We start from the raw sequence: 13,398 nt of genomic DNA on the forward strand, positions 1-13,398 counted from the left end.
CTGACTTTTTTTCTGTTCATTATGGTTTGCTTTACAGACACTTTAATATTTCCAATTTTAACCATTCTCTAGCTCTGCTCCTATTTACTTAAACTTATTTTCATAACACATCATATATATCTATCTATCTATCTATCTATCTATATATATATATATATATATATATATATATATATATATATATATTGTTTTCCATTAGCAGCATTTCTTCTTAGTTCATATCGCAAAAGGGTTGCTTCCATAACATTGTAAGTAAACAAGGAAAAAAGAAGACAGAGCGACACACGTAATATTTTTCTTTTGTATATTTGAGCAAATTTCAATATGAATTTCCTTTGGGTTTTGGATGTCGTTCAATATGGACAGCCATGATATTGGTGTAGAAACAGTAAACAATAGAGTGATGTTGATGTAGTTGTTTCTGTTATTGTTGCTGCTGTTGCTGTTGAAATGGGGTCACGTGGTAGTGATATTGTGCTCAATGAGATGGTGGAACACATAGTGGTGATGGTCATTTGGAAAGTCATAGGTTGAATATTTAGAATTAATGTCAGAGGTGTATGGCAGGAATAGTGAAAGTCACCATCATAGGTTCAGTATTCAGGGTGGCTGTCATACATGATTGGTTTAATGGTGAAAATGAATGTCATGCATGAATGGATCAGAATATATTCATAAGAGACAATATATTTCCACTCACAACTCTCCTCTCCTCCCCACATCACAATACTTAATACTTCAGACTCACAACTCCTCTCCTCTTCACAACACAGTATTTCAGACAGACTCACAACTTCACCATCTGTCTCACAACACAGTACTTCAAACTCAAAACTTCCCCCTCTGTCTGCCTCACAACACTACTTCAAACTCATAACTCCTCCCCTTCTCCCTATAGCACATTTCTGACAAACTCACAACTCCCCTCTATGCTTCACAACATAAAAGCATATCATATTTCATGACACAGACCCTAATTAGTCCCCTCAGATGCAAGTTCATTCATTCATTTAAAAACCTAGTTCTCTTAGTAAATGATGACAATGGCTGATAAAAAATCAAAACGTCTGAACATTGATTTGTTTTGATTTCCAGAGAATTTCAAACAAGCTTCTTTCTTTCCTTTTGTTTTTTCCTCTCAAAGTTATTAGGTATCAAGGAAAAAGTCTGGAAACTTCTCCAATGTTGATGGTGGTTAAGATTATGGATGTGTTTTCAAAAGGTTACCGAGACTATCATAGCGGTTCAGTGGAAAGGTTGACATCAGCGTCAGATGCTGAAAACAGAGATGTCAGCTTGTGTGTTATCAATTATTAGTCTTTAGTATTTCAGCAGAGAATGAGCAAATGTGTCAAACATCTGTAGGATATCGAGAGGGGGGGGGGGGAAGGAAGAGGGTGTGTTTAGGACAAGAGTTTCATACGATGATTATCTTTGCCTAAATTCAACGGTCTTTACATCTAATGGTGTTGGGCTGGTTTGAAGTTGAATACACACACACACACGTGTGTGTGTGTGTGTGTGTGTAATATTTCTTTTTTTTTATGTCCGGTTATGTGTAAAAACAGTCAAACATTTATTGAAGCATCAACCAAGTATGACAAAGCCAAGAGCCAGCAAAACACACAAAACTGCTGTTAGGCTTTACTTTGTAAGTGTGTGTGTGTGGAGTTTTATTTCTCTCTCTATGTATATGTGTGTGTGTGTATATATATATATATATATGTATGTATGTGGGGGAAGGGGTGCGTGTGTGTATGGCAGAATTGTGAATGTGTTGGCAAAAATGCCTTGCTTTGTGATAATTTTGCAAACAGTTTATTTCCTGAGATCAAATCCTGCCAAGACCAGCTTTGCATTTCATCATTTCAAAACAGCTGCAGGAGAAATACCTAGCCAAGGATAAACCTTTGTACCTGGCTTTTGTTGACATGGGGAAAGCCTTTGACAGGGTTCCCCCGATCCCTTATCTGGTGATCAATGAGGAAACTAGGGATAAAAGAATGGTTAGTGAGAGCTGTGCGAGCCATGTACAGGGACGCTGTCAGTAAGGTGAGGGTTGGCAATGAGTACAGTGAAGAATTCCAGGTAGAGGTAGGGGTCCTTAGCTCCCTCCTATTTATCATAGTCCTCCAGGCAATAACAGAGGAATTTGAGACATGCTGCCCCTGAGAGCCCCTCTATGCTGATGACCTTGCTCTAATTGCTGAGTCATTATTGGAACTAGAGGAGAAGTTCCATAATTGCCCATGGGCATATGGCGTAGTGGTTAAGAGCATGGGCTACCAATCCCAAGATTCCAAGATTTATTCCCGGCAGTGACCTGAATAATAATAATGGCTTCAATAAAATTAAGCACCAGTTGAGCGCTGGGACTGATGTAACCAACTAACCCCTACCCTTAAAATTTTAGGCCTTGTGCCTATAACAGAAAAGATCATCATCATCATCATCATCATCATCATCATCATCATCATCAAGGCAGCGAGCTGGCAGAAACATTAGGGCACCGGGTGAAAAGCTTAGCGGTATTTCATCTGCCATTACATTCTGAGTTCAAATTCCACCGAGGTTGACTTTGCCTTTCATCCTGTCAAGGTCAATAAATTAAGTACCAGTTGCATACTGGAGTTGATGTGATCCCCCTCCCCACAAAATCCAGGCTGTGTGCCTATAGTAGAAAGGATCATCATCATCATCATCATCATCATCATTATTATTATTATTATTATTATTATTATTATTATTATTATTATTATTATTATTATTATTATTATTATTATCATCAATGATTTCTTCAGTTGTACCCAATCTATTTGACTCTTATCTCCTGTTAAATCACTTATCACTGAACATGTTTCTTAAAGTCTGTTCTCCATTAACTGCACATTGCTTTTAGCTGAACAATGAAGATAACTTGCTTCTCCAAATGGACTTAAAAAAAAAAAAAAGAAGTCTACACCTACTTAACCAAAGAATTTCCTAAACTTTTTATTCTGCTTCCATGACATAATCTAAACTTTGCCAATATTTTTTGTTTGTTTCTCTTTCTTTCTCTTGCATTTTAAATTTAAGGCAGTCAAAATGCTAAATGACATTGATATGGCACTTTATATTACCAGGGTGTTCATGTGTCAGCAATTAGCACAAATTATTTCAAATTAATATTATGTCTTGTTAATCTCTGTAAAATAATTGCCAGTATAAATGTTGGTTGGTTGGTTGTTTTCTTCAATCATGCCTTACATCATACAGAGAGAAGAAAAAGAGAGATATGGAGAGTTAGTACAAGAGATGCAGGAGGAATGTCTATACTAGGCTTGGTGACAGGCAATGAATAAAGGAACACTACACATACAAAAAAGAGTCATAGAAACAGAGTAGGAGAGGGAGTAAATGATACAGTAGCTATGGAAGGACTCCCACCATAAATAACAAATTTATTATATTTTATTTTATTTTAAGGTAATAAGTTTTTTCCTTTTGGTAATTAGTATTCATTTCCTCATTTTGTTTAAGCACCAAGGAATTTGATAAAAACTTGAATTGTAATCATTGTTTGCCATATTTCTTGTTATTAACTCATGCTGGCAAATGTATACTTCCAAACGCATCTGTCACATGATGGCTAATGTTCTAGAAATTCAATATTTGGTGTGTTGTCCATCAGTCAAAATTCGTCAAATGCTGGCACTCCTTTCGTGTTTACATTTTATTTTGGTGCAAAATGAAAGAAAATCTTTGCTTTTATTTGGCAATGACTGACAGGAGTTGGAGAAAGAATCTGGCGGAAGTGAAGGATTAATGTTGTTATCTCTGCATTAGTTCATGTTTAGAGTTTAAGTTTGACACCTAAATGTCTTTATGGTGTCCAATGAAGTTATGAACATTATTTCATATTCATTATTCGATAAGATTTCCAAGTTGCAAAATAAGGAGCAGTTGATTTTAGTTTGTGTTACTCTGAGATCCTTTTAAAATCTGGTCTGGAAACAAACGAAACTCTCCCACACAAATTGAAGTCATTAAGAACTACAAACATCGTTAATCTTTGAAGTGAACTGCTAAAGATAATTTTGTATGTCTCAACTCTCTTGATAATTAATAATCTGTTGTTGTATCTTTGGAAAAACTATAAGTTTTTTGCCAAAGATATTCCATTTCATTAATATTCGATCATTCAGATGCTAAACTACCACCAGTGATTCTTGTCTGACTTAAGCTATTGTTGGTGACAACTGAGAGAAATTTCTCTTTGGTTAGCTGTGTTGTTGTTGTTCAGTTCTATATTTAAGAGATGAGGAATTGTGTACATTATTTACATTTGATGGATATTTATCCCCCTCTCCCCTCCTCCTCCTCCTCCTCTTCCACATCATCATCACCACCACCACCATCATCACCATCATCATCATCACTACATCTAATATCCCCCTGGGAAAGGAAGCTCAACACATTTCTCCCCTCCACTAAAATTTCTTCCTGCTGTTTTAAGAAACCATTTTCTTGTCTTTTCTTCTGTAACCTTTCCACTGACCACTTCCTCCTCCCTCTCCGCTTCACTCCTGCAACCCATCCTCCCTTTTCTTCTGTCTGTTTGTCTGTCTCACACACACACACACACACACACACACACACACACACACACACACACACACACACACACACACATACCTTCAGTGTTTAGTATTTCAGGGTAGATCAGCCTCTCTCCCTTTCTCTCTCTCTCCCTTTCTCTCTCTCCCTCCCTTTCTCTCTCTCTCTCCCTTTCTCTCTCCCTCCCTTTCTCTCTCTCTCTCTCCTCTCCTCCCCTTCACACCAAACCTTCCTAGTTAACACACAAAAGGCAGATAAGCTTCTGCTTTCTTTATGCATGATAACAAACTGGACTTAAGAGTTACTGGTGAAGGAGATGAGGATGATGATGATGACGACGACGATGACGACGACGACGATGGTGATGATGATGATGGTCATGATGGTGATGATGATGATGGTGATGGTGATGATATACCTCTATGTGTATAACTTAGAATATATACATTCGTGACTGCATTAATATATAATTGCTAGATTCATGTTTGTAAATGTAATTATCTCTCCTCCTTCTCTCTCTCTGTTTCTCTCTTTCTCAAAGCATATATATATATATATATATATATATGTGTGTGTGTGTGTGTGTGTGTGTGTATGTATGTATATAAGCATATTGTTAGGTAAATATATAAAAAAAAGTATCTCATTCATTTAAATTTGAAGGTCATTCTAAGTCTTTTGTGTTTCTCCATTGAAGTTGGATTAAATCTTGGCCAAAAAGTAGGCAGATAATGATAGATATTAATTAAATATGATTAAATATCAATTATGAATCACAATGAATCAGCATTAATTGTCGTATAGAGTGAATAAAGAGAACTATGGAAAGAAAATATTTACATCCATTCATTTAAGACTGGAAGCTGTGGCAGAGTTGCATGATGGGAAGGTGTGAGATGGCTACCCAACAGCTGGAGACTGGTTCAGGTTATTAACATTCTGAAGAATTTCATTTGTGTTTCTGTTTACAAGTTCTATGGAAGGCTAAACAAACGCACCAAGCTGACAATATTTAAATCATTTCTTTTTTCCTTTACTTTTTTTAGTCTTTTAATCAGGAAAGAAGGTAGAACCTATGGACCCTTTACAGAACCATAAAAGCAGCTGGGAGGAATTTATCATAAAACCAGACCTGGTTCAGTCTGAATGTTCTCAACAGTGTCTGGTTCACTAAAGTCACCCAAAGGGCCGGACGATAGTGCTGAAGTAGATGATCAATTATGACTACCTCCTGAGTAGGCTGAGCAGGATTTGAAATCAGATTACAAAGAGCAGGAACAAACACTGCAAGGAATCTGGTTTTCTTACAGTTCTACCAATCTACTGCCCTAAATTGACCCTGAAAGGTTGAAAGGCAAAACTAGCCTCAGTTGCAATTGAACTCAGGAGGATTCAGTATCACAAGGCATTCTATTCAATACTTTAATAATTCTGCCAATTTTTGCTATGCAATGGACGAATCTCATATCCAAGAATGAAAATATTGACTTAGCAAAAAACTACAAGCTTCTTGTTGACATAAACATTACAAACAGTTATGGCACTCTGTCATTTATGATGACAATGTTTCCAGTTGATCCGATCAATGGAACAACCTGCTTGTGAAATTAACGTGCAAGTGGCTGAGCACTCCACAGACACATGTACCCTTAACGTAGTTCTCGGGGATATTCAACGTGACACAGTGGGATAAGGAACAGGAAGTAAGAGTGAGAGAAAGTTGTGGTGAAAGAGTACAGCAGGGTTTGCCATCACCACCTCCTGCTGGAGCCTTGTGGAGCTTTGGGTGTTTTTGCTCAATAAACACTCACAACGCCTGGTCTGGGAATCAAAACCGTGATCCTACGACCATGAGTCTGCTGCCCTCACCACTTGGCCATTGCGCCCCCACTTTACAAACAGTAAATGCAGGATGGTTGAATGGTTAAGAAGTTTACTTAACAACCATGTGATCCCAGATGTATGACATCTTGCATAGGGGTCATTTTCTCAAGCCTTTGGTTGACCCATACTATGTAAATGAAATTAAGTAGACAGAAATTGTATAGAAGCTCGTTAGATGAATTGTGACTGCAATTCTAAATTACAGCTTTGTCAAAATCTGTGTCATGCTGATTCTGCCTAAGTATTACACAAAGGATGAGCAACCATGAAGTCAGGAAGCAGGAGAACAGGGACCAAATCCACTATTATTTCTCTTATGATTTAGTAGTAAGAATCTAGGGTCTGCAGAAGAAAGAGACACTAATGTAAGCCATAATTCCTTTGTAGATGATTTTAAGATGTAGATTAGATCTCTGCCATTGCTGAGAAACATCTGGATTTAATATTTCCAGCTGATGTAAATTGAGTGGGGTGAGGGGTGGATTTGGCTTAAAGAAACAATCATTATAGGTATTTTGTTAGGGTGGGGAAACTGCCTTTTAAATAAAAGACCTTGACATCATCAACATTCTCTTTATGATCTCCAAAATATGGCTTAGGATATTGGTTTTTGATATTCCCATCCAAGCATGGAAAATGGTTGTAAAATGGCAATGTTGATGACTTTCAAAAATGTTACAACCAGAGTTCTTTTCTTACAATAAGATAATATCTCAGAATGCTCTTTTAGTACTGCTGCCTCTGCAAACATTTCAGATACTTAACTGGACAATAGAGGAAACCTGTTCCATTCATATTAAAACCCTTCAGATCTTAACGGCAACTGGAATCTTCCACAGAAATAATAATATTAAAAGATTCTATCTCAGAAATAATGAAAGATCCATCCAGATGGATTACATGCAGTGTTGTTGCATATATGATGACTAGTACAGCATCCGATAAACAAATGTGTTATTACCTTTACTGTTATATCATCACTATCATAGCAGTCTGATGAATAATTATATTTCAAAGAGCACCTGACCTTTTTTGATGCAGAAAAAAATTATTCCTAACCCTGAAACCTCTCTATGCTGACTTTACCTCAGACTAGATGCTGCAAAACTGCATCAGTTGACCAGGTTGAAGCTGCAATGAAAATTTGGACACCAAATATAAATATTTAAGTGTGAAGTTAACAGCTTTTTTGTGTAGTTTTGATAAAAGGATAATAATATGTGTCACCGATGATGTAATTATTTTCGTTTTAACACATGATCTCAGATCAAATCACTTTCTAGACAAGCACATCTCTGAAATATATTAACTAAATGCTTAGAAGTGAGAAGAGTAACATCTTAGGAAACGGGAAGCAAATGCCTTGACAAATGATTCAGTTCCTGGTGACATTTTCTATAAAATGTTTTATACATGGCTGTTTGCTGGAAACTTAAGAATAATGAAGATATTAAGAGGAAGTATTCTCTCTCTCTCTCTCTCTCTATCTCTCTCTCTCTCTCTCTCTCTCTCTCTCTTTCTCTCTCTTTCTCTCTCAGGCTTATGATTGTTACATCACTTTGGGGATTATGTATTTATATTCCAAGAGCAAGAGATAGCTATTAAATACATGCTAAACAAATGAGACAGCAAATACCTTAGCCCTTTCTGTCTCCCAAGATGAGATTGAAGATGTCAACGATGACATATTTTACAAGAGAGGATCCGTAACTGTCCTACCTTTTTATTACACATGAAGTTGTTGTTAAAACAATACATAAAAACCATCCACAGGAAAGATTGCCTTGGGATAAATGTACGAAAAATAATTCTGATGTTAAATCCATTCCAAACATAAGGAATATTAATGAAATATTCTCATGAAAACTTTTACCAACTGGAAACGTATCAGGCCTGTCCAAAAACAATTCTATGTTATTTTAAGAAGAAATGAGCAAAAAGTATATAATTTTACAGGGTCAGCTGCCTCCCAGCTATGGACATTCCATGCTAGACTGAGGTGGAATAAAATATATCTGGTCAACTTGTCCAATGTCTACAGCTTGTTTAGCCAAACTATAAATTGATCCAAACTAGAAATTTACTATAACTTATATTGGGACTTACTTATGGTACTCTTAGCATTGTACTCTTTAGCATTTAAATGGTACTCTTTAGCATTTAAATGGTACTCTTTAGCATTTAAATGATAATAGTTTGGAAAAGCTGAAGTATTTAAAAGTCACCACTGACCACTTTTCATTTCTATTCAATATAAATGATGATAGTGGTGGTGGTTTTGAGATGATGATGATGATACTGACCACTGACTCCCCTACCCCATGCTAACTACTGACCCCAACACCGACCACTGGCTCCAATACTGACCAGTAATAAGCATGATTGTAACAGACACTCGATGTATATTGTGATACTATTATATGATATCACATAGTACATATAACATTCTATCATTATATACCATGGTACTATGTCTAACATAGTAATTACTATTACATTGTACTATATAACACAATAATATGCTGTTTGCTTTGTAGCCCAATTCAGCCCCCAAAATCTTCATACATAATTCAGTAATAATCATCATTACAGAGTAATATGCAAATACAAGGGTTAGCCTAAAAGTAATGTGGTGTATTGTTGTTCTCAAGAAGACCTGCCCACCACCGCAGAATGGAGATTCTAAAACCACATAAAAAGCATTGGTGTGGGTGCTGATGCCATGTAAAAAGCACTGATCATAGCATAAAAAGCACCCTATGCACTCAATAAAGTCGTTGGCATTAGGAAGGGCATCCGACTGTAGACCCTGGTGTGGCCTGTAGCCTTACCAGTTCCTGTCAAGACGTCCAACCCATACCAGCATGGAAAGCAGACGTTAAACAACAATGATGATGTGAATACACAGTAATGTGACTGATGAGGTATTCAGAGAAGTTTATATATTTGTTCCTTCATTCATATCTCTCTGCAACATTTGGAGGATTCTTGGAGAGAGATACAAAATACTTACGTAAAGGGATGGGACATTTCAGTCAGATTTGTACAGAATATCCAATAAAACTTACCTTCTGGAACAAGTCTTTGTCCTTTAATGGATAAACCAAACTGTTGGCGCCAGTGAAAAGTTTCTCTCCAAATCATCTACAATGGAATGTACTATTGACCAAATCAAAGACAATCTTTTCATGTCATATCAGTAATTTTCTGTAATTTTCTGATGAAAGATGAAACTGTAAAAGCCACAAGTACATAATTAGTCACAATAATTATACAAATGATGCCAATATAAATTCAAAAAGTCCAGCAGACATAAATCATCATACATGATGACATTATGGAATATTTATCCGTAATAAAATCACCAACAGTTTGCAGCCATTTATCAGCAGAATTACCAAAACATCACGGAGCTGTCAAATGTGTCTAATGCCAAACAAACGGTGTAAAGTTGATGAAATTTACTAAAGCCAAAACGTTCACATAGGATCTACCATTCCATCTTTTGTTATCCAATAATCCTTTCAACACAATCCTTGACTGAAATAAAAGAGAAAATCAGAAAGTATTCTTCAATCCTATTCCCTTTCATTCAGAGAACACCATTAAACTTTTGGTAGATAATCTTTGAGTAGGTGTTTTGTTGAAAAGTTAATTATGGGCATTTGATTTACTGCAGAATCAGTTTCACCACCGCCGCCGCCACCGCTGCTGCTGCTGCCGTTGGTTTCTAATACCAACCACTTTACAAAATGGACTGGGTACTTTTTGTTTTTGCTACCAACACTAGGGACATTGCCATGTAATTTGCAAGACACACCCATATGTGTGTGTCTGTGTGTGCGATTGTGTGTGTGTGTGTGTGTGTGTGTGTGTGTGTGTGTGTGTCCTTCTCCTGACATCATGTGATGGTTCTGAATGAGCATCACCCTCACACAAGTGATTTCATTCGTCTTCAGTCTTCTGTAAAAAAAAAAAAAACATGTCTGGACAATATTACTTTGCTGAGAAATCAGTGCGAGTTGGCAACAAGAAGAGGATCCTATCAAAGAAAACATGCTTCAAAGAATTCCATCTGACCCATGTGGGTATGAAAAAGTGGACATTAAAATAACAGTGATGATGACAATGGTGAGTTTTATTACAAATGCTGTCCATTCATCACTGTTTGTAGATAACTGCTTGTCTTTCCAAACATGATAATGCATCATCAATAAAACAACCAGCATATTATTGGTGTCTCTTGATTTAATACCAGTCTTATTACAAATTCGTTTCTACGATTTACTCTTTGTAGGTGCTGCTTGTATTCCCAAAGGAAGACTCACAATGTGATGCTTTTCAAATGGCTGCCAATCGGCTGAAATATGATTTATTTGTGGTGCGATCTGCTGAAGCTGCTATTGAGTGTTACAGAGAGTGTCATTACGATATTGTGATCATTGACCAACGCCAGAGTAAAATACTGGACTCTGAGCAAGTTTGCAGGTTAGTCTTTCTTTCTTTCTTCTTCTTTATAACAATCATCAAATTCCATGAAGGAAAGACGAGTCATTACGTTAGACTCTAATTTTCTGGTAAATGAGGGGTGAATGGGGGCTGTAGCCATCAGTTATCTGCTTCTAATTGTTCAAGAACATTAATCATGCCAGTGATTCTAGATATGGATTGCCTACACAAGCCATGCACCCTGACTCTTTATCGAGATCAGGACACACAAATAACTACATTATACCATGTACCTCACAACTATTTATTAAATTCTTTCTTTGACACACCTTAAAATGATGCCATTAATGAGATCCCACAATGACTGCTTTCACTCTGCTTAATCTCATCGTAGAAGCAAATTTTCTTTCTTACGGGTGGTAGAGCTAAAAATGAGGGATGTCTTCGTAGTGGTAATTTTCTTAAGGACATTATTAGTGAACAAGGATTTCCACTAATAACATAATCATCGTTTAACGTCTGTTTTCCATGCTGGCAGTTAAACTGGGGTCTGGAAAGCCAGGAGGCTGCACCAGGCCTCAATCTGATCTGGCAGTATTTCTACAGCTGGATGCACTTCCTAACACCAACCACTCAGAGAGTGTAGTGGGTGCTTTTTACGTGCCATTGGCACAGGGGTCAGAGGAGCTGGCATCGACCAGCTTTTTACGTAGTGGTGCTTTTTACGTGCCACCAGCACGGAAGCCAGTCAAGGCGGCACTGGCATCAACCATGTTCGGATGGTGCTTTTTATGTGCTACTGGCACGGGGGTCACAACTACAATTTCCATTTGATTTGATTTTGATTTTGATGTTGATGTACTTGACTCAATAGGTCTCCTCAAGCACAGCATGTCGCCCTACAGTCCAAGGTACTTTTTGAGTGGGCTGGTTACATGACACTGGTGTAGGTTACAGTTGTGGACTCACTTTATTTGTCGGGTCTTCTCAGTCACAGCATACCTCCAGAGGTTCCGGTCTTTTGTCATTGCCTCTGTGAGGCCCAACATTCGAAGCTCTCTTTTCCTGTTGAACTTACTTCTTATACAGAAATATTGATTTTCAACTCCATAGTTAATGACTATGTTTCTTAACCAATTGTTTTTGTGCTCAGCCCCCCCCCCCCCACACTGTACAGCATCTGGGTTGATGTCTTCCATCACAAACTACTGCAAACCAATGCATTGTAAATGGAATTTAGTAGATGGAAACCTTTTGGAGGAACCTTTCTTGTTATTGAGTGGCAGAACTGGTTTAGCATCACCACCAGACCCTTGGATGCCTCTCATGAACTACACTTTGTTTCTAGCATTTGGGCCAGGTCTCTCCCTTCTTTTGAACAGTCTCAAAACTAGCTACCTTTCCTCCACTGTGCTATAAAACAAATTCTAAAACTACAACACCTAAAATACACAAGTGAGAAAATGAGATTGTGAGGTCTTCAGTCATTTCTCTAACTGTAGCAGGGACAAAAATAAACTTTAATTTTATGCCAATGCTCTCTTTTGACTAACATCAATGACAGTACGGATCCCACTTTTGGGTTGGTCCAGCTTTACACGCACAGTCAACCTGGACCATATCCAGAGAAAAGCCATTTGACTGACCAACATAAAATCACTGATAGGGATGCTCCAGCCTCTAGCCCACGGATGTACCATCTTATGTCTCTGTCTTTTCTACTGCTACTATTTCTATTCTTCTGTTCCTCAAATCTGCAAAGACCAGAATCACTGTCCATTCTTTTGAATACAGCAAATAAAAAATAATGAGAGAACTTCTATGACATGACATGGCCTGACAGCAGCCAAATGCCCTTCAAATCACAGACTTTAAAAAATGGGATGAACTATAGGATAATGTAGTTCTAGATAGACTGGGTCTGAAGGAAGAGACGGAATGGTTACGGCTGGAATGTCTTCATTTGTAAGTTTATTGGGTCAGGGTTGGGTCTAAGCAACAGCATTACTTTAGGCTGACTCTCAGAGAATTCAATTATTCTATTGACCTAAGAAGAATGAGAAAAAAAAAACTGTTGTCAAATTAAGCAGGATTGAAACCCAGAGTATGGAGACAATTAGAAACTAAGCTGCATGGTTTACCATTTCCACAGACATTCCAGTCTTTGTATAGCCAGACAAGTATAATTATAATTTATACATAATTTCAGGAAAAGAAAGCAAGTATAGCAGTCTACAGACTTCATATTTAGATTAACTATGATTAGTTCTTCTAATTTAGAAAAAAATGAATAAATAAATAAAAGCCATTGTCTTCAGTCCAGTTCTTCAGAATGTGATTCTCACACACAAAAGTGACATTCAAATTTTTCCCATTTGGATTACCAACAAATCTGTGACTATTATTGGCTTTTTCTGTTTATTATTAAGTTCTTGTTATCATTGTTGTTGTTGTTATTCTTTTAATCTT

The 13,398-nt window shown here is 37.1% G+C and overlaps 1 protein-coding gene across 7 annotated transcripts in view; it reads left to right on the forward strand.

Moving 5' to 3' along the window:
- LOC106876564 (high affinity cAMP-specific and IBMX-insensitive 3',5'-cyclic phosphodiesterase 8B) overlaps positions 1 to 13,398 on the forward strand; it is a 290,747-nt gene that overhangs the window by 189,802 nt on the left and 87,547 nt on the right. For all 7 annotated transcript variants that reach the window (XM_089359035.1, XM_014925160.3, XM_089359033.1 and 4 more), the window contains one exon: positions 10,778 to 10,968. In XM_089359035.1, the coding sequence (XP_089215161.1) occupies positions 10,778 to 10,968 (191 nt within the window). The remainder of the gene's footprint in view (positions 1 to 10,777; positions 10,969 to 13,398) is intronic.

The sequence above is a fragment of the Octopus bimaculoides genome, chromosome 10 (assembly GCF_046866305.1).
Source record: "Octopus bimaculoides isolate indiv1 chromosome 10, ASM4686630v1, whole genome shotgun sequence".
NCBI classification, from domain to species: Eukaryota; Metazoa; Mollusca; class Cephalopoda; order Octopoda; family Octopodidae; genus Octopus; species Octopus bimaculoides.